We start from the raw sequence: 21,838 nt of genomic DNA on the forward strand, positions 1-21,838 counted from the left end.
ACAGTACATGTGTGTGCGCCGATAAGGGGGAGTGGGCTTCACCAGTGACTCAGAGTAAATGGAGTTTCCGCTGCTTTGATACGGAGTGAATCAGTCTGGACGGGGGGGTGAGGGAGCCTTTAGCACAGGAGACCACCACAATTACCTGCAGAACAGTCCACTACGTGTGTCTACATAAAGATCACCCAATTTGAACAAACAAAAGCATTCCACATGCACAAAAAGACAAAATAACCTTTTCCATTTATTTAGTTTAATTCAGTTGAGCTTTGATTGGAGCACTTCAAATTAGGACCTGGTCTGGTGCTTCCTTTATGTAATGTAAGGTGACTTTAAGTATTAGATTAAAAACATTCATCTTGTTTTACAAGAAGAAAAAAAGAATATTCTAAATCAGACAATAGGGACATGGTTTGACAGTTCATCTCTGATGTGGAACAAACAACAAAACTATACTTGAAGTATTGTCTCTGTAACATGTACCATTGAATAATCAAGAAGCTTTTTGTCTTAAATACTACTAATATAATAGTAAGAGCTCATGTCGATTCAAGAGTCTGTGAGAAAACGCCCTTCTTCCAGTGGTGTGAGACTGAACTGTGCTCAAGAGTTCAGTGGCTTTAAGAGGCTGACTTGGAGCTAAGCCTCTGACTATTGAGTTAGATTGAGAGGATATTCCCAGCACAAACACAGACGCTCTCCTTTCTATAATAACTTCCTCAGCAGCGGCGGCAGCTCAGTGTTGAGCTATTTAAGAGAGCGGCCTTTGAGGAGACAGACTTTCCCTTCCCCTGCTCTGCTGGCGGTGTCTCTGTCATTAATAATGTGATATTGTCGCATCTGTTGGGGGAGCAGCGCCCAGCACGTGTTTGCAGTTAGACTCATCAGAACCTGATGTGGAGCTGGCGGGAAAGAGGGCAGCCTGAACTGGGAAACCTGGTCTGGAATGGGACGGGACTTGTATGACAAGTGGGTTTGCTCAAGTCTTTAGCTGCACATGGAAGTGTGTAGAGTGAAATGATGTCGTTCTTGAGCTGTTGCCACTTTTCCCATGTTTTCTCTGGTTTCTGCGCCTTGTCCTCTGGTTGTTAGCCAAATGTTTACATGCACATATTCTCCAATATAATTACATTGTTTTCGCTGATTGGTGTACAAAGTAGGTGCCCTGGGACACATCTGAATTGACAACCCTATTAACATATTTGTAAGATGCCATAATGTAAAACAAAACATGAAAATATTGTGATCAAAGGCCATGTCCTACCCACTGCTATTACCCCACCTCCAGACAGTTTGCTGCAATCATTCTGTGCTAAATCAAATGCAGAAATAAACATCTTTGGGGTTTGAAACCACAGCCAAAATCCTCAGTTCAGATCCCACCACTTTACAGAGTGGTTTGGGCACACACTCAGGATGCCACACAGTGGATAATGCATTTGGAGAGGAGATTTTTTAAGTATTTGTCGCAAGGACCCCTGAATACTACTTAAGGCTCATTGGGTTAGATTTAACCTGCTTTAAAGACTATTCAATATTGGATTTGTATTGCACTATTATGATTGTTCAAAGGTGCTGCCCTTGTAGTCTCATCAACCCCAGTCTCGACGGGAAAATGGGAAAGTTTGGTTTAAAAACACACATTTGTTCCAGTGGCTCCCACAAAATCATTTAAGACTACAATATCCTCCAAAGGACGAAACCAGAGAAGTCAGTCATTTGTGAGGTCACCTTGGGGAAGCAACAATCAAGATGAGGCAAAATATTGTGAAACAAAATATAACAGTCTGAATCAATATAAATACACTCAGGGAATCTTAGACATGTAATAGCTCCAACACTGTTCCTTTAGCTAAGATATTATGAGGAATATCCATAAGATTGATGATTTCATGGTAGACTAAAAAAAAAAAAGAAATTCTCAAAGAAACCCCTTCCATATAAAAATGCTAATGACAAACTTAAAATAGTGTTTATTTCTTGCATAAATGACGTTGTAGTGTAGTTTTTTATGTGTGTCTTCACATGCTTTCAAGTGCCCGCTCTGATGTGTGTTGCGGGCCACAGTAGGCTGGAGGCCAAGTTACAGCTTGCAGCAATTAAGCTGCATGCGTCTCTTACGCCCCTCCACTGGTCCAGGGCAGGCTCTGGTTTCAAGGCCATCTCACACTAGACAAACTGACATTTGACGGCTTGGTGAACAAGGCTGAACATATCAACAACATGTTGCACACGTTTTTTAAATGTTTAAAACATTTTTTAAGTCTGTTGAGATCTGTCAAATCTACAGCCATATGTGTCAGTGATTTACTCCTTCATTTAGAGTCTGAGCATTAATTACAATCATATCACCGTATCACATCATGTACTTTTGTGGTTTCAGAGCTGTTTCAAGATCAAGAATTCTGCTCACAAGGCAGAGTCAAAAAGCAGAGGACAATGCAAATAAACCTAGTCCTGCAGGAAAACAAAAATCTTCTTGTGCTTGTATAAACTCACTGGTATTTCTGCAAGGAATGTATCTGAAATAGCAAAATACTATTATATAAATAGTATTACATTCATAATAAAAGAAAAGACAAGCAGAATACAGAGTGGGTATCTACCTGTTCTACTTCCCTCAGCCTTCTTGGAAATCTTTTATACCAGCCAAAAATAGGAAACACCAAACTATTTCCTCTGCAGTTACACAAACACTGTGGCAGAATAACTCAGATAGGTCTGCTTACTCAGAGCGGGATCTCGGCCAGTGACGCACATCACTAAACAGCCGTAAAACTCTATTTACTCAGCACACAGATTGGGAAATATCCGGAAATGTGCAATGTAAACAAAATTGTCTGCGCAGTGGCATTTTTTGACCTTTTTAATGAAGTAAATGTAGTATCAACACTAGAGAATCTAAGCTCTGAGCACAGTGTGATCCACAAACCGTTTTATCCACATTCCCTTCTCTATGTTTATGTTAAAAATGTATTTTGTTCTTTTTATGTTCTCTCTTTGGCAAACCACTGATGCTCCTGAGAATGTCATTATCCTATCGTCAAATACACTTAACATTTTAATAACTGGCCAATCATTATTAATGTCAAAAGGCCTTTCTCATTTTCTAAGGGTATCTAGTTGGGCCTAACTTTGTGTTTTGTTTTTTCTCTCTTTTGGCTCCAGTCGTTTCTCATTTCCTCTCAAACGGACTCCTTCAGGCCTGGTCCTCTGCTGCGTTTTGACCTCCTGCTACAACTTCTTCACTGCTGTAACATTCAAATTCATACGTATGACATAACTATCCTGTTGCTTACAGCAGCAATACAATTTATTTGTTTTCCGTCCCTGGCGTTGTTAACCAATTCACGTTTTTAAAAAATGTAATAACCGAAATTTTGGAAATTTGAAACACTTTTATAGTATTATGTTTTTTTTTCCAATTGCTTTGAAAATCCACCTCAAATTCCAAAACATGCCACTTGAGAAGCAAGCACTCTGCTCCTTTTAGACCATATATCCATTTTCAAGTCTTAACTGTCACTATTCAAACATAAGTTTCAACTACAACGCTCTCTGCATGTGCTACAGTTCGTCCTAAAGGCCGCCCGCTCTGAGTCTAATCCAGGGTAGATGTACAATGTAAAGAATTCTGTAGTGATGCGTGTCTGAGCCAGGTTTTTCACCACAGACTCCATTACCCAAGTCTGAAAATCATTTGTGTAATATGTTACAGGGTCTAACGCTCAGCACACAAATGTTGTAGCTTTCTCTGGGCTGTGTATTGGTGATGGTTAGATATTTTGTGACTTAATCGTTTTGGAAAGTGTTAAGTTTCAGGAAATGTGCCAAAGAAAGAAAAAACTAAACAAAAAATGCTGCATCATCTACTTTTGCAGCAATAATATGGTTTAATTTTTTTTGGCCTAAAGAAAATAGGTTTTAAAAGAGCCCAGCTAACAGGCCTGAAATATTAGCCCCAAAACTAACTGAAATGACTCCTGAATTAATGTTCCCATGAGTATATTTCCTTGTAGCTGCCACTCACAGTCCTCAGGATGCTGGACAAACACAGGTCCGGGTTGGATTAAGATCACAGTGTTGGATCTCTGCACAAACTCCTGAGATCCAAGGCCTGAGTGAGTGGGACAGAATATTGACATGTAGTTGTTGTGTAAAAGCAGGTTAGTGTGTGTGCAGATGTGCTGTGTGTTTGGCCATTGGGCAGGAAAACAGAGCCAGGGCAGGAAGCAGCGCTGCCACTGGTTCTCAGAGGAAACAGAGTTGCAGATGAATAACCCAGAGTCAGGCTGGCAGGACTTGAGAGTGGACACTCAGTGGACCCTGTGTGTTGACATGGAAGACGCTGTGCTTGAGCCAACAGCAAAATAAACAATGTTTCCCCAGACTTTGCAGTGACTTTTTCGGTCGTCCAAACTTAGCCCAAACATAATTATCCACAAGGCATATGGAAGGGTTTTGGTTACTGCCTAAAGTCAGTTTTAAAACAATTTGGAAGGGTATCTGAACCTAATTATTATTTTCATACACAATACATCATTTACAGATGTCTGCGCAGAAACCCACAACCTTTTATTCATTTTCTGGATAGTTGACCTGTGACAGTAAACACAGTATGACTGGTTGAAAAAGCAGGTGAAATTCAAATCTGACATTAGTTAGCTTTAATCTGAGGTTTGTTTGTTTTTAGATAAGAAGATATTAAGTCATTAAGTGAGATGCTCCAACCACAGGTGCTAAGCTTTGCAATGCTTTGTCATTTTATGTTCATGCTTGCTACTTGTTGCATACAATTGCTGTATTTAACAAATACTGCCCTCTAGTGGACCTTTATTGTGTTGCATTGTTCCTTGTGACCCTGGGTCCAGTTTCTGCACTCGTCCATAAATGCCATAAAATACCTGCATGTTCATTGCCAGACCGTAATACTTATAATGCATGACACTGGGTGACACTACATTTGAGGACAAATAGAACTATTTTTTCTCAAGATAATCTCAAAAAGTTTATTAAAAATACCATACAACAGTATTTTTGTCTCTATAAAACTGACAAACATTAATGCCTTTTTCCTAGTACAATGGCACATGTGTGCACCTTGAGGCTGTACAAATCTCAGATGCAAACTTGACATGTTTCTCAGCACAAATCATAACTTGTTGAAAGTGTGCTTTGTGAGTGTTGAAGATAGTTGCCATGAAAATAAATACAGTGCTGCAAAGGCAAATCATGAAATGTGGTCAGTTTGTATTTTCAGACTCTGTTTGGAGTACCTGTAAAAGCGCAACACTTTATATAAACAAACGTGATAAGAATTGGATTGTATATGTTATTTTCAGTACAGACTTATTTTAAGAAGACAAAGTGTCTATTTGCTTAGTGCAGACGGAAAGGAAAATACTGGATATAAATATATCTGTCCAAGTAAACGTTAAGAAAAAACTTTACAGTAACTTGTGTACGTACTTGGCATGTAAATTCTAAACAAAATGATTGTGTATAGATGTGAACAGAGAATACACACTTGTCAGTCTTCAATACAGTATGGTACATTAGTACAGTAACATGAAGTATAATACATTTCATTTAAATCTTGCTTAAAATATAGCAATTAGAACAGTCTCATGCATTTTCTTCATAGAAATACACACTCTTTAAATTTCCAGGTTGGCTTGAAGCGCATGCATAAAAACACATCACAAATAATTTAGATTGTTTTAGAAAATTGCTGACTATGACATGGACACTTGGACATAAGCTTGGACTAGACATCACCAACACCGGTGTATCATAAAAATAGATAGGATCAAAGACAGCACCGACTGAAAGTGATTAAAACAAACTGTAACAGATTGAAGAGGCTGATTAGTGAACACATATTGGCATGCACATTTACAACAGCATCTGATTTGGGGTTAGCACATACACAATGATTTTAAGTTTGGCTGGTGCATCAAGGAAAGCCTCCAAGTTCAAACAACATCTGGAGTCTTCAGTTTACCTAAAGTATCGTAGTCATATGACTGATGACTTGATACCTGAAGATGGGTCAAAGAAGACATTGGCAAAGGCAGCTGAATATGACTGTAAACATTTCCTCATGTGGAGTTTGTCCAGAGGCACCATGTGCTGCCTTGGATTTAACACAAACAGCACATAAATATGGGTGGCCACAACACTTTTGGAAACGAGGCCCAATGTCTCAACAGGCCTCCTTGGCTTGGCTAGGCATCTTACACATCATAAGGATCTGCTTCAAGGCTTTCTGGACATCTTCATCCATCTGACCCTACAAATACAATAGTCACAGTTCAGGGATGCAGAAAAAGAAGAAAGCCCTTTTGAGACTGTTGAACATTTGGTTTAATCAATAGAAACACTTGTAAACATAGCGAGACTGGGTTTGTATGTGAAAAGTTCCAGAGCAGCGCAGGGGCCTATTTATAAAAATAAACTTATAATAATAAATCATCAATTCTATAAACATTCAATCTCTATAAATACCATTCTGTCTTAAGTTTATGAGGAACTAATTTTAATTTCAAGAGACAGGATTAGGTTTGTTTCTTAAATATTTAGGATATGAATAAAAGATAAGCTTTACTGTATAGCATGCACAGTACATATAGTACATACTGCTCTACCAGCTAAGCACAGCTTTTCTCTACTTGTGGCATTAACTGCAGTGAGCACTGTCACAACTTTTCCTTAATAAAATAACCATTTACCTGAACAGCATAGAGGAGGTGCATTCTGTAAACAGAGACAATCTCATTGTGCTGTTTCTTTGACTCCTACAGAAAAACAATGATGCATGTCAATCATTTTACTGTTCTGTCCTTTGTACTGATATTGACTGTAAAATACTAATATAATGACTTACTGCCAACTGATACTGCATTTGTTTGATTTGCTGCTGCATCATCTCCACCTGCTGGTTTTGTTGCTGTCTCTTGGACGGAGAGCTGGAGTTGTATGAGAGCTGTGACAGGCTGTTTAAAGCATCCTTCAGCTTACAGACCTCACGAGACAGGTCATCTATCTGTGAGGGTGTACAGTGGTCTCATAGTCAGCCCTGGGTCACTGGGTGCTCCCCTCATGAGCCCGAGAGCAGTAACACTCACCCGTTTATTCTTCTCTCTCTCTGAGGCCACATGGTTCTCCACCAGCTGCTTCAGTTGGCTCACAGCGTCCTGGGACTCAGCCAGTCTGGTGGTCAGAGTCTGGTTCTCCTTCTCCCTCGACGTCACCAGTTCCAGTAGGGCTTCCTTCTCAGCGCGGTTATTGCGAGCCTGAAGTTTTTAATTATATATATTATATATAAAATATGTGGAGCTCCAACCACAAAATATGGAATACAATTTTCTGACACTCGTGCAGTACCTGCTGCCATGCATCAGCAGCCTCGAGGGCCATCTCATCCTGCTTCCGGAGCGCTCCCTGGAGGAGCTGCGTCAGGTGGCTCACCTCACCTTTCAACTGTTCTTTCAAGGCGTCATGGTCAATACGAGACACAGAGTCATCAGACGATTTATCTGACGCAAGTCTGTAAAGAAGCAACATGATTTTAACACTCTTTAAATCACATTATTTTCCTTTTGATTGGCCTGAATAATTCCTTACCCATTCTGAAGAGCATCCAGCTGCAATGTCTTCTGATGTAACTGCTCTTTGAATGTGTCCAGTTGTTTCTCCAGTTCTTTAATGGCATTTCCCATAGAAGACACAACCTGTGTGTGGTCTGTGAGAGACACAGAACTGTCCATCTGCTTTTCAGCTTCCTGCCGAACCTGTGAAATCTCCTGTTGAGCAGCGGAGTACTTGCTCTCCATCTCTTGAAGACATTCCTGCAGCTCCTCCACTCTGCCTTTGAGCGCTTCAGTCTGTCCCTGCTGTTGCTCTGAAGTCGGAGAGGAAGAAGCACTGTTATCCGAAAGCTGTTTCTGTGCGGCGCCAAGCTGGCTCTTAGTTTCACTGTAAGAGTGAGAGAGCTCCAGGAGACGTCTCTGTAGTCCAGCGATCACTTCGTTCAGCTCTCCCTTCATTTCTTCAAAGTCTTTAGCAGCAGCTTCCACAGGAACTGTTCCCCTTAGAGCCTCCTGAACAAAGAAATCAACAACCCTTATAGTATATGAAGGTGTTTGCATTACCTCACAACATGACAGTATCTTCAGAACAGGCTCAAATGGTGAGTTCATACCATCTACAACACTTAATCTGTTAGTCTTACCTGAAGCATTCTGATCTCCTCCTGAGCCTCTTTGTACAGATCCTCAATCTGTGTGCTTCGGTGTTCTTTTCCATTGTGCTTGTCCTCTGCTCTCCTCAAAGCCTCCTCCAGGTGTTTCATTTGTAGGAGACACTTCTCTCTTTGGTTTTCACACTGCAGGAGCTGGGCCCGGAGTTGTTTTACTTCATGTTCATGCATCAGTACTCTTCTCTGTACTTCCTGTTTTTCATCATTGTCTCCCAGTCCAATCCGCACCCTCAGCTCCTCCACCTCCTCCAGGGCCTGGTGGTATCTCTCCTGAGTGTCTGTGAGTTTGGCCTGAAGCTCAGCCAGGCTCTCCATGAGCTCAGCCTCACGATCTTTCTCCCTCACTGCCTCATCCTCCTTCTGCGGTCGCTCGGGTCGCAGCTGTGCCTGGAGGGAGCGGTTCTCCTTTCTGGTTTCTAATAGTTTTATCTGCACGCCCTCTAAAGCCTGACGGAGCAGCTGGATCTCCTCTTTGCTCCCCCCTCTCTCTCTCTGACCGTCGTCCTCTTCAGTCTGCCTGTCCTTGTGGGATAGAGACACCTCCAGCTCATCCTGGGTGGAGTGGAAGGATGAGTTGGAGGTCAGGCTGTTGTGTCGACTGTCTTGAAGTTCCTCGTTGTTATATTGCTGCAACAAAAGAAAGGCATTCCAATTCTAATGCTAGATTACACATAGGCCCAAAGTGGCTAATATCTGTACAGTGCTAAATTAGTAGCTGCAAACTCCATAAAAGGGTGTTTTATGACCATAACCTCAATACCCTATGAACCTATAAGACTGTGGTATTTCTAATCTGGACAGTGCACGTTTTCATTCCCTATTTTGTGATGCGTATTTAAAACATATTAAAGTACAGACTAAAACATTTCTGGCCGTGCCAAAAATTGAATATACATGCATATATTTTCTAACTGCTTCCAATCCAGCAAGCAGGGGCACACTAAATACTAATGTAGTATTTTGTGACACTAATCTCTCTCTAATTTATCTAAGCTTGAAACTTTCAGGGTAAACATACTGACTTCTGGGAGATATTTGATTGTGTTGAATACATCTTTTTTCCTATTCATAATTCTTTTTTATATTGTATAAGTATTTGTCAGGTGAAGAGTAGTTCAAACCATGCCCCAGGGCCCACGTTTGTTAAGGCCACTGTATGTTCACTAAAAGGTGAATTAGTAGCTAACTTACTTTACTCTTGCATTTAAGTTGCTGATTTTCCAGAGTAAGTGCAGTGATCTTTGCTTGCAGTGCAGAAACCAGGGCGGAAGATGCAGTTAGGTTGTACTGGTCCTGTCAACACATTCACATGCAAAGGCCCACAAAAACATGAAAGCCATGTTCAGGACCACTATCTACCTTCTGCAAAACAAAACGTGCCATGACATGTCTTAAGCTTTAGTTATACCTTTGCAAGAATGCCTAAGGTGAATAAGTCCAACACACTACAAACACAGCAAAGATTATATACAGAATAACAAACTGATTAGTAAACAACTGTATGTATTAGTTAAAGAAAACACACCCAGCATGCATTTCAAAGCCATAAATGCATTGGTTGTTTTAACCCGGTTTGAAATTGACTAGTTGTGACTTAAACCAAAGTACAGAGTTATTACGGTTAACCAAGGCTTACCTTTTCTGATTCAGTCCCAGTTTGTTCTACAGTTTGTTTAAGGTTTTCAATAGTGTCGAGTAACATATTTTTCTCTTCTTGTAGCTCTTTCTGTGCCATTCTTCTGAGCTCATCCTCCTGTGAAAAAGCCAGGGAAGGCGGTGAAGGAGTGGGAAAGAGGAGTGGGAGGGGGTTTGGCCAAATGATGAATGTGAAGGAGTAGACCAAGTGGAGGTGAAGCAGAATGGAAAATACAAAAGGCAATATTCAGCACAGTTGACGTGCTAAAGAATCACAAATCATAGACATTCAAACATTTGTGCCTCAGGTCCTGATGAAAGAATATTGTAAAGAATAGAAGAATATAATAAATATTGATTTGAATCAATGCAAAAAAGAACTTATAACTCAAAATGATTTCATTCACATGCACATAAGGGTGTAAGTAGGAGTGCTTATTAGTTAAATATTATTGCTTTTTCTATGTTTTATTACTGTATATTTATTGTCTTAAGCATTACCTTGTAATTGAAGCGTTTCGGAGTGTCACTTTTGCCAGAGGCAGGCGTGCCAGCTGAGGGAGACGATGGTCCAGAGCTCTAAACATATCAACATGTTGAATTGGTTGAAGGGAAAGTATTTCTATTTCTAATGTTTGTATTTATTATAATGTTAGTAGCAGACTATTTTCTCATCATTGCTTTTAGCCAACATTCTTTCACACCTAAGACATTGAACACAACAACTTTGAAGGTGCATTTGTCCAATCACACACATTCTCAGATGCTGAAGTGTAGCAGACTGAAGTGGACAGGCATTTACCTGCAGCGGGCTAATAGGAGGTGGAGGTGCTTTTCGTTTTTTGGGAGTTGTGATCCGTTCATCAGTTAGCTTAGCTACTTGATCATGCTGAGGAGCCAGCAAAGACAAAAGAGAAGCCACAGATAAGGATTAGTATGATTGGTGCTGTTAGTGTGAAGAGAATCAGTGAAGACTAGAATTGTAAAAAACAATAGTAACTAAGAGATTTATTAATGATGTACTTTGTCACAAATCAAAGCTGGATGTTTGACTCAGCGAATCAGATAAAGACCGGTGAGCTCTCAGCTAAAATACACTTGAAAGAAAGGTGTTTCTTTTTCATTACCTGGGGGCTTCTTATGGGTCCTGGATCTGTAGAAGAATAAACTGTATTAATGGCATTTTAAAGGTTAAATGTGTCAATACAATATACCACCCGCAGGGGGCAGTATTGGCTACTTTTCAATACTAGTAAGCCTGAAGTAGGTGCTACAGTTGGTGTTTGTGTAGTACCTGTGACCTGCTGCTTAGCCAGAGCAGTCTTGAGCTCAGAGCTGGAGGATAGTTTGGCGTAGTGAGAGACATCATGGCCTTGTGAGTCCACGGCCGACAGATCTGCTTCATGCTGAAGCAAAGAGTCAACCACTGAAGCAGAGTTGGTCTCACAGGCCAGCATAACAGCTGTCCTAAAACACAGACATCTGCATCATCACACTGACATGCTAATATACATAATCATAATGCAAGTGAGAATAACTTACAGGATTTAAAGTTAGTTCAAACTGTTTGGTACCTGCCACTGTTGTCAGACGCATTGATTTCAGCCCCAAAGTCCAGTAATACACCGCAGACTTCAGCGTGTCCATGTTTGGCTGACAGCAGCAGGGGGGTGAGCCCATCCTAGTAAACAAATATTTATGTTTAGGTAGAGAAATTACACCCTACTCTTATGTGGGTGTAAATGCATTTTCCCCATCCTTGACCTGATCACCTGCATTTCAGAGATTACATATACTTTTCTAATGAACCACAGAAGCCGAAAACAAATGACTAAAAACTTAACTTGAGGTAATATCCAGAGTAATAGCAAAATGTCTGACCCAAATTAGACTTTAAAGACACAAAGGCTGATTGTATATAACCAATGGGGCCAAAGAATAGGGCGAGTGTGTGAATACTGTAGCTGTGTGTTATATTACAGTTTGCTGTTTCCACTCTGACCACAGCGAGGCCAAACTATGTTGTGGGTTCCTCTGAGCTTTGCCAACTATCTTCAACAGTCTTTCAGCGGAGACATTTTTAAACCTTTTTATAGTCAGCTTGCTGTCGCTACCCTGGTATGGTTTATTTTGTTTGTATTTCATCATTAGGTATTTATCTAGAACCAGCCTGACGGTTGGACATGTTTTGCCACGCTCACTTGCACGCTGGCACATTCCCCCATAAAACTCAGCGAGTGACTATTCAAATTAGTATTAAAGAGATTACACCACTGTGTATACTTTATCAAAGGTTAATAATAATGAGCCACAGTTACTCCATTACCTTTACTTAAATTCATTTTCAGAGAAGGATATGTTTTTCAGACTTTACTTTTAACTTGTCCCTGGGTAATATTACTACACACTTGGAGTATGTCCAAAGTGCCTAAAGCTGTATGTTGAAATTATGGAGTTTCTATCCATAAAAAAATAATTGTAGCATTGTTTATGTTCAGGAAAAAGTCTGTGCATGCATTGATGTTGTGACATAAATACCACCGATACTTGAATTAACCCAAATATTTATCATTCATTGTCAACTTCTTTATGGAAATCACATATATGAATAAGCCCATGCTTCCTTTGTGTGGCTCAGGTTTTAAATAGTAAGGATGTTTTCAGTTATCTTTACCCTGCAGCACATACAGCTTTATAAACATTCTTTGTCCGGCTTGTGCAAGACCTGGCAGATGTTCTGATGTTCCTTTCAATGCATGGTTTCATGTTTACTTGGGTATAATACAATTCAGGTGTTGATGTGTGTATCCCTGAGGCTAAAAGGTTCAAGACTGAACAGTTACAGACCACATGATGGTCTGGTGTCTCTAAGTCACCCAGTACAGTCAGCACAGCTCGCAGACACATGCTCTCGATCACTGCCCAGGAGTAGGTCACTCTCCAAATCATACTGAGTTGTTCAGTGGAGATCACAAAATAAAGGGGTCAGTCTGAAAGGATTTTAGTCGTTCTTCTATTCTCTTTGTAGAAACGTAAATACATCTTCTTTCCCAATAGTAGAAAGTAACCAAGTACACAAAAAATGATATACTTTTCACTTTTACTTCGCTGCTTTTGAGGGAAAGGCATCTTTATTTTTAGCATATTCACGGTAACATTCTGTCTTGAGGGTTATAATTTAAATTTTCATCGCGCAAATAAAAATATATACCTAAAATAACTTGGGAAATTAAGAAATTGATGTGAATTGCTACTGTTGAACAAACAACAACAAATCTTTATCAAAGTTACCACATGTAAGGCTTTAAGAATTCTCAAAATCTGTACGAAATACTTTTACTTAACTTTTTTTTAACCTCATACTCTTAAAGTACATATTAAAACAGGTACTTCAAAACCAAGGTAGATTTTTTTAATGTGCTACCATTTGTACATTTATTTGTCCACCACTGTGAATCCATGCAAAGAGCTCCTAACACAATGTCATGGTAATTTCAGCGCATAATATTGGACTGTGTATGTCTGATGCTGCAGGGAGAAAATATAAGCGAAAACAGGTAAAGCAGTCACTAATATGATCATACTTTCTCTTGTAAGTGCGTATCATGTTCTCACTTCCCTGTTGGCAAAAACCACAAGCATCAAGCAGCGCTGCAATGGAGACCACATGTCTGCGGATTCAGAGCTGGTTCCCACAGAACTGACCTACAACCACGTAGTACGCTCACAACATCCACAATATTCATCAAAATATTGGCCGCCGAGAGGGCAATTATTCACCCGGACTTACTATACTTAATAATAATAAGCAAAGAGCTGTCAAACATATCAACATCTAGTATTGTGCTAGAAATGGTAGACTTTCAAAATGGAGCTCAGAAACACTTACTGCGTCTCTCATGTTGATTGGGGAGTTTAGTTCGCAGAGCAGCTGAACAGCCTGGACACTCCCACTGGCAGCTGATCACAATGAGAACCGTTAGCTTAACCTACAGATCTGTCATATTTTTCAGCTGTAAATACTGGCACACACGTACCTGCATGATGGAGGGCAGTCTTTCCCGAGCTGTCCACGGCATCTATTGGGCATTTCCCCTGAAAATAAGACAGAAAGTTTACAGTTTGAAGTTTAGGGCAGTTGACATTGTTTAAATGTATATGATCCAGCACATAGTTTAAGAAAAGGATGCAGTTAAATCTTTTCCTCAAGCCTCTTAGTGTAGCTCAACAAAAAAACAATTACAATTCAGTTCTTACCTGAATGAGCTTTCTGCAGCAGTCTAAATGATTGTTTTTGGCTGCCAGATGTAAAGGACTCAAACCTAGAGGAAAATCAAAGCAAATTCTGAGTATCATAAATGTCTCTTTTGTGAACACATTGCTAAGTTATCATTTTACCTGCAGCATCTGCGACTGACAGATCAGCTCCATGAGAGAGGATGGCCACCAGGCACTCAGTCTGACCTCGGGCCGCTGCTGCGTGAAGGCTGAGGACAAATACATGAGCACATCAGAATGAGTATTTGGAGGGACCAAAGGATCTAGAATCAGGAGTATTTTCTGAGTTAAATACTCTGGTTTTAGGCATATATACATGCACAAACCCACAGACACGTGCCTTTTCTCTGTTGTACTTTACATTATATTATCATTATTATGACATTATAATCACTGTATTATGGTCATGTTTTCAATGTTCTTAGTTTTGTTTTGGCTTGTTAATATTTCTGTTGTTCAGGTCCTCCTTAGACTTATTAAAGTTCAAAATGTGCTCAATAAATTGGACTGTGGCAAAGTGAGAAGGAGTAGTTAAATAAATCTGAACATGTTTTAGCTAACGACTAAGACACGGTAAAGCTTTGTGTGCAGGAATGTCGGGTCAGTATTACAGGAGCTGCAAAAGTTTCTGTCATTAGGGCCTGTCTGTTTGTGCAAATGTGTGCAGTGGGCAATCAATACCACTGTTTTCAGCTCACTGAGCAGAATGAAAAAGCCGCACATGGCCAGCCTCGTCCTGATGCCAAACCAACAGTATAAACACATGCAACTCGGCCACATGCCTTTCAATCAGGTTTTATCACCATGGATACTATAGAAAAGATGGAATGGTGAGACCCCAAACAAAAGGGCTATGGCTTCATTCAAAGATGTGAACTAATGCCTAGATAAAGAGCCACAGGAACATATATACACAGTAAGTGTACAAATAAGTTATTTCAGACTGCTGGAAATTCTACAAATTTGTCTAAATGTGTTTTTCAGTTTTAAATTTAGTGAATACATTAAGATCCAATGTTTCTTTGTCTTTTCGTCTAAATCTTACATCTAAAGGAGGTCACAGAGTTATCAACAATATGTGGCCGAACTGTGAAAAAATGGGACCTGTGCAGTTCTGCTATTGAAGAGGCAGTTTCTGGGCTGGGCCATCCATTAAGAAGTCAAGGCAACACTTATTTTTAGAACAAGGATGTATTTTTTTGTGCTGGAGAAGTACAAATGTTGTGCACTTGGTCCATGTCTCAGCACAAATACAGTTTGCAACTTCATGTGGTAAATCATATCCACATGAATCATATTGTTCTTCTAAGGACCCAGTTTCACTGACTTGGTTTATTTGTCTGTAAATATCCTGGGTGAATTTTTAGATCAATCACTTATATTTTTCCTGGCCATTGCACAAGGCCAGCTGTATCTGTTGGCAACATGACTAATAATAATAAAACTTACAGTCATGAAAGCGAAACAGAGCAAATTACCGGTATTTTTTTTTTTTTTTACAAATGTTCTGGCTCCAAGAAGGAATTTTAATGCCTTAGCTAAACCTGTGCTTTTGGAATAGAACATGTTACTGCACATTGAGCCAGAACTCGAGTCACAGTTTCCCTTAAACTGTTAACTCCCAAAAAAATAATGTGTTAAAGGTCAGCTCTGAGCAATAAACCACACCATAAACTTCCCAATGTGCAGATTGAATGACAAAAGGAGTTTTTACTTACGCTGATTTGCCTTCACCGTCAAGTTTGACAGCACTGGAGCCCTTCTTGGCGAGCAGAGATGTCACTTTGTCAACTTCCCCATGTTCAACAGCAGCTAAGAGACGCTCATCATTTTTGTTCCACTCGTTTGTCTACAGAAGAAAAACAGGTAACAATGATTATGGGAGATTAAAGTCTAATAAACTAGTCAAAACAACAAACATGCTGGCTGAGGTGAAGCATTTTGGAGACACCTGAACTGTTACTGATTCTCTATTGTTTTGGCACACAAAAAAAAATATTTTCTCACAATATTGAACATTCTGATAAAAAACAAATGGCCTTATGTATAATGTTTTGAATAATATATTTGATAGTTTATAAAAGTTTGGGCTGTAGTTAACCAAAGAAACATTTCCTAATTACACTCACACTTATTGTGAGCATAAATGACAGTCACATCTTAACAAACTAAATATCCAATCACGAAAATTGCAATTACCATCTTTTCTCCTAAAAAAAAAAACAAAATTAGAATGTATGTCTATTCTGTAGTATACACAGTAGATGTGTTTAAAAGCAGTTTATTTTGCAGGCAGCGGGTCAGTAAGTTGAGAATAAAGTTTATTTCCCACTGCACACACAGACTGACACCCGACACTACACAGTACAATCTGACCCAGTGACCTACACAGAAGGATGTAAACTCACTGACTCCTCAAATAGCTGGTGAGGCACACTGTATGTACCCCATTTTAGGAAGAGCCTAGTGATACTGAGTGCAAATAGCTTTGAGGCTCACACCCAAATGCAGTCGCTGCAATACATTTTGCACAGCTGGTGGAAAAAGCAGAGCTATAAAAACCCCTTTGGTCACACGACCAGCTTAGATGAGCAATTCTGAAGGAGGAGGCTCTTTAACCCAAGTCAGTGAAAGATATTCACTTGATCTTTGAGAAGAACCCAGCCTTTCCTAAAAGTCTGTCTGGAAAAATTATTCTTATCCAAACTGAAGCCATATACAGAATCTGATAGCCATGATGCCTTGTGATCTGGCTTCAAAGCAGTGCTCTGAAACAGAAAAAACTATTTAGAGCAGGCGTAAGATGAGTAGAAGGTGCACCACAGTGGATACAAAGGCTCAGCTGAGCTTTGACAGAGACATACGTCTTCCAGGTGTCTCGTAGACTGCAGGTCAGTAAGTATAGCATCGTGCCCAACGACATCACGGGCCGAAGTTTAAAATAGTAGAAGAAGCCATCATTTATTGCATTGTATAGATTTTAAAAAGGAGTTCTCAAACTATTTAAATAAGATGATCCAAAAACACTTTAATGATAATCAAATGAAGTCATTAATATTGGGGTGAAATATGGTGAGGCAATAAGGCACAGTCAAGAGGAACATGTGCTGCAGCGGTGCTGGTGCAGCATTAATAGTTTCTCACTCAGAGTTGAGAATGCGGTCAACTGAAGTCTCATGATTTTCACACTGACAGCCATGTGTTCAGCCAGCAGGCATCAGGGGCCCAAAAGAAAGAATGAAATGCCCTCCAATGAGCAAAGGGAACACGCTGCCACTAATCCTTTTATCTTATGATAAGGTACAACAGGATGTGTGGAAGCAATAGTGCTATTGAGGACACACACAATCCATAAATAGTAGAAAGAGCCATCTACATATAAACAATAATACTTGTATAGGTTGCACAGGGTTAGAATTAGACTTGGACATCTCATATAGTTAAATGTATAACTCTTACAGCTCATACGACACACACAAACCACTAGAGACTGGAACTCTTGCAGCTGACATAACCTCACATTATAGTCAAGGACAGACTGGATTTACTGAAGTCTTTTCTCTTACCATTTGCCAGTCTAAATATGACCTTTGAGCACATTGATTAAAATGAAAAAAATGTAGGTTTAGATGTCACTGTAATACATCGTCTATTTAGTTCTTAACAAAAAATAGCTGGTTTTAGACCATCTTGAAATGACATCATAACATACACTGCACATTCTTACAAGCTCCGATTACAGACAAAGCCACAAGCATTGAGCAAAGCCACTATAAAAAGTGGTGAACCACACAAACCTGTAAGAGGCCTCTGAGAGGAACCTGAGTGTAATAATGTTCAGTGTGGTTTCACAGAGCCAGCGTCACTCAGTCATGGTTGGATTCCAAATCAACGGCCCAGTGCTCTGTTTCTATTCTTTTTATTGGACCTGCTCTGCACTCACTTGACCACATTTTAGGCCGTGCTGCTGCTACTTGTTAGCCATTTACAGAGGAAAAAGCATAGGCCAAAGACAAATCACAAATGTGTAAAGCCTCAATGACGATTGTCCCGTTTATGCCCGTCACAATAACAAACTTTGAAGGGCGATATATTGCAAATGAAAATATCACAATAAATGATACAATTGAAACTTCTTTAAACTTAATAATACATTTTAACCAAATTAAGTTTAAAATATGCTGACTGAAGGCTTCTATCTAGAAGAGATTATTATTACAAATAAAGTGTATCATTATTGATTCTTTTTGACACTTTGATTTCATAATGCCTTTTTGTTTGTGTTTTAAAGTCTACACAGTCCAGATAATGATTAACAAAATAAGGTTAGTATTTATCAGTCAATTAATTGTTGCAGCTCTATTAATTAGTATAATTAATGATAGATATGTTAATCATTCAACCTACAGCTAAAATGTGCATGTGAGACAAGTAAAATAAGAAATGCCCCGTGATGCGCGTTTTGAAAGCTCACATGAACTCTATAAGCTTTAACAGTAGCTTTCAAACACCATATTGTTTAAGTAATGTATTACGTCTTAAATATGTTTGAGACACACTAAATTACAGGCTCAGTTTGAAATACAGGCGTATGTCTCCATGTAAACGACTTTGGGTGAACAGGCCTTCTAACTTCTCTAGTAGTTAGCGTGTACACAATACCTTTAAAAGAAGTAGCTGAAGTTTTAGAACAGTTTACAGTTAAACTTCTTGACATTGTTTTAAGGAGAAATTCACCAGAAAGAATTTTGGGGTCCAAACCCATAGCGCGTTGACTATTCAGCAAACATGATTGTGTGCAAGAACCAATCTAGTTTTCCACAAGAAGTAGTCTGTGATGACGTGACGTAGCTCCAAATGTGACTGCATTGTATTGGACAGATTTAAGTGGAGCGGAATGCACTGCTCCAGTTTCAGGCCACATTCCCGACCAGTGCCACTCACTGGTGTGTCAGCACAGAGGGATAATGAAGGCTGTTGAAGTTACAATCAGCTCAGTCCACCGTTATAACAAGTGACGTTGGAAACGAAGCAGCACCAGTAAACTGAAAGAGAAAGTACTTACTGTTCAAATTCAAAACTAGGATCACTGGCTTTGTTCATTATGGAAAAAAATACTGTACAAATGCTCAGATTTCCCGAGTTCCCTTTTGTAAAGTCACACTAGAACACATCTCGGAATTCTTACTTGGAAACTCGGGCAACATTTCAAAACCCTGAGTTTATTTGCGTTAACCAATCCAATAAGGCTGCGTCCTGCGTTTTGGATACAGTTTTACATCTGAATAATTATTGATAGTCCTTGTGTTATTTCTCTCTTTAGTTGCTCTTTACTCCCCCCGCTGTCTGTGAAGCTGCTCCTGTGCTGCCGTTGAGCCTCTGCAGTTAGAAATGCATTGTTATGCTAATGTCACTAATGTCTACACAGAGTTATGACAAAAGAAAAGGTTCGCATTCAAATGTTGATTTATAACTTCAAAGATGTAATCACACTGTCAGGGTGGATAAATAAATTAACCGGATCCATATTTTGATTGATTTGAGCACCTTCTAGCATTTTATCATCTATCATGTTTGATTTGAGTCGTTGCAGTCCAGACATGTATTGCTCATAGTTTTTTCGACTTGACCACTGGAATGCAAAACATCTCCTCGAGTTCCGACCTCCGAGGGCGACTGGAACGCAGCAAAGACCGAGAGATCATGCTTTAGCTGAGAGTACCAACATTTTACCAAACATTGCCAATATTGCCTAAACTTGACCCAAACTACTACTAGTACTACTCAACAAAGCGTTTCTTCCTTAACTGTCTGTCATTACAAATCCTGACCCAACATGTTCTTTGCGTGTCAAGTATGATATTTCTCACCTCGAGCTAAACTCAGACAGTACCGTGCAATCAGATTTGTGTATTTTCTCATTGGGCATCTATCTAAAATCAAACTTCTCTCACCACAGATTAACATATTTTTGGCTGCAGAAATCTGCAATGTTGTGTTGTTCTGATATTTTTTCTTTATTTTTTCCTCGTAAGCAGCCATATTTGTTTTGATACAAACTAATCATGTGTGTCCCTGATTGGCTAATCTATATGTCAATCATCCCTATCCAAGAAAACAGATTAATGATAGAAACATATATTTCATTCTTTCAACTTACATTACTGACCTAATTTTTTTCAGAAACTATCCATTCACTTTCAAATTGTGTTTCCTGCCTTCACTGAATGGCACCATACAAAGTCAATTTTACTGAGATGAGTACTGCTCACAAATCCTGGGTTTACACCTATTTTAGAGACAGGAAGTGAAATGGATCTGACTTCCTGTCTGGCCCTGGTAGTCTCCTGGGCCATGATAAGTGTGTTTACAGAGGGTTTTGGGTGTGTTTGTTCCCCCTCTGTCTTTAGCCTGACACTCATTTGACACACAAAGGCTTCGCTGATAACCCTAAATGTTTCCTGTTTGTCCATGCCAGGACAAAAGAAGGAGGGGACGGGAAGAATCAATGAGCAAGACTTGGAAGCAGACTGGAACAATGAGTTTGAACATGAATAGGCTTTCCAACAAAAAACATTTCCAGTTAGTAAATCTGCCATGCACAAGCACAACCCACAAATTACACATCTTTGAGAAGAAGCAGAGCAATGAGAGGGAAGTTTGTTGACATGGATTGTAGACAAACGCTCATTACCAAGACTTCACAGTTCTCTCAAGGAAACAGAAACCAAGATCAGGAAATGTACTCCTGCTGTCTATTTGTAGACTGAAACCATCACTGCCAGCTTTGATTGAGTCCAGCTAAAATGTATAACACTAGATAGAGAAATTGCTACACAACAGATCCATTAAAGAGAAGACTGATTGACTCACTGCATGTGTTATGGCAGAATTACTCAATATCCCTGGCACATGTTTCCATTAGTCTGAAAGTGGTGTATTTCTGAAACCCTTTGAAGATGAAGCACTACAAGCTGTGATGTTCATGTAAACAGAGCCATGCCACCAACATGCTGAGAGGGAAGATGGATGTAAACAAAGGCAAGAGGAAAGTAGGTTAGAGAAGGAGACATGCAAACGACACAAGCCTCCCCTGACTCTTGAACTCATTAGATTGTCTGTCTGAACAAAGAGGACAAGTATCCATACAGGAAGCAGAGCGGACGGAAGGACAATGTACTAAAAAGTAAAAGTAAGCCATCTCCAAAGTGCATGGACTCTGATCAAACAGGTTTGCTCCGAGCTCCTTATCTCCAACAAAGCAGATGTGTCCTCAAACAATGAGTCCTTTGAGTGGGCCACATCTGAAAGCGCTTACTGCTCTCTGTGGCACAAAATGCACTGCATTCACGTATACACCACAATAGTTCAGCAGGCCCTGAAACTTGAGCCCACAACAAGAGAGGCTAAAACATGGCTATTCAACCAAAACCAGATGGGTACTCTCCAGTCAAGAACTGACTGGACTCTGCCCGTTTATATGGCTTTAAATAGACACACTAGTTTAGCCATTATGATTAATGTAAATGATATAAGATAACATGGATGCAGCGTTTAAAGTGGGCTGGGTGATAAAAATCAAACCATGGCAATCCCTGTGACAATCTGCTAATTTTGTAAAATCAACTAATTTTCTCGTGAATGTAGCTCTGTTCTCAAAGAAAG

The 21,838-nt window shown here is 39.7% G+C and overlaps 1 protein-coding gene and 1 long non-coding RNA gene across 3 annotated transcripts in view; both read right to left on the reverse strand.

The window, feature by feature from the left end:
- Positions 1 to 1,956: 1,956 nt before the first annotated feature.
- LOC140368451 (uncharacterized) lies at positions 1,957 to 2,716 on the reverse strand. Its single transcript, XR_011928163.1, has 2 exons — positions 2,607 to 2,716; positions 1,957 to 2,178 (listed from the first exon to the last, which is right to left on the reverse strand). It is a non-coding gene; the product is annotated as an uncharacterized lncRNA (long non-coding RNA).
- A 2,279-nt stretch (positions 2,717 to 4,995) lies between these two features.
- rai14 (retinoic acid induced 14) overlaps positions 4,996 to 21,838 on the reverse strand; it is a 34,733-nt gene continuing 17,890 nt past the window's right edge. The window contains exons 3-21 of one of the 2 annotated variants that reach the window (XM_072455376.1): positions 15,892 to 16,022; positions 14,294 to 14,382; positions 14,153 to 14,217; positions 13,933 to 13,990; positions 13,785 to 13,855; positions 11,470 to 11,576; positions 11,190 to 11,362; positions 11,023 to 11,048; positions 10,698 to 10,784; positions 10,397 to 10,474; positions 9,897 to 10,013; positions 9,452 to 9,553; positions 8,234 to 8,887; positions 7,627 to 8,102; positions 7,387 to 7,549; positions 7,128 to 7,295; positions 6,887 to 7,045; positions 6,732 to 6,797; positions 4,996 to 6,292 (exon numbers count right to left, since the gene is read on the reverse strand). In XM_072455376.1, the coding sequence (XP_072311477.1) occupies positions 6,206 to 6,292; positions 6,732 to 6,797; positions 6,887 to 7,045; positions 7,128 to 7,295; positions 7,387 to 7,549; positions 7,627 to 8,102; positions 8,234 to 8,887; positions 9,452 to 9,553; positions 9,897 to 10,013; positions 10,397 to 10,474; positions 10,698 to 10,784; positions 11,023 to 11,048; positions 11,190 to 11,362; positions 11,470 to 11,576; positions 13,785 to 13,855; positions 13,933 to 13,990; positions 14,153 to 14,217; positions 14,294 to 14,382; positions 15,892 to 16,022 (2,877 nt within the window). In that variant the 3' untranslated portion in view covers positions 4,996 to 6,205. The remainder of the gene's footprint in view (positions 6,293 to 6,731; positions 6,798 to 6,886; positions 7,046 to 7,127; positions 7,296 to 7,386; positions 7,550 to 7,626; positions 8,103 to 8,233; positions 8,888 to 9,451; positions 9,554 to 9,896; positions 10,014 to 10,396; positions 10,475 to 10,697; positions 10,785 to 11,022; positions 11,049 to 11,189; positions 11,363 to 11,469; positions 11,577 to 13,784; positions 13,856 to 13,932; positions 13,991 to 14,152; positions 14,218 to 14,293; positions 14,383 to 15,891; positions 16,023 to 21,838) is intronic. The other variant, XM_072455377.1, reaches the window with a different exon arrangement.

Source organism: Eucyclogobius newberryi, unplaced genomic scaffold, assembly GCF_026437365.1.
Source record: "Eucyclogobius newberryi isolate DKJ021-1_F unplaced genomic scaffold, fEucNew1.0.hap1 SCAF_2, whole genome shotgun sequence".
Lineage (NCBI taxonomy): Eukaryota > Metazoa > Chordata > Actinopteri > Gobiiformes > Gobiidae > Eucyclogobius > Eucyclogobius newberryi.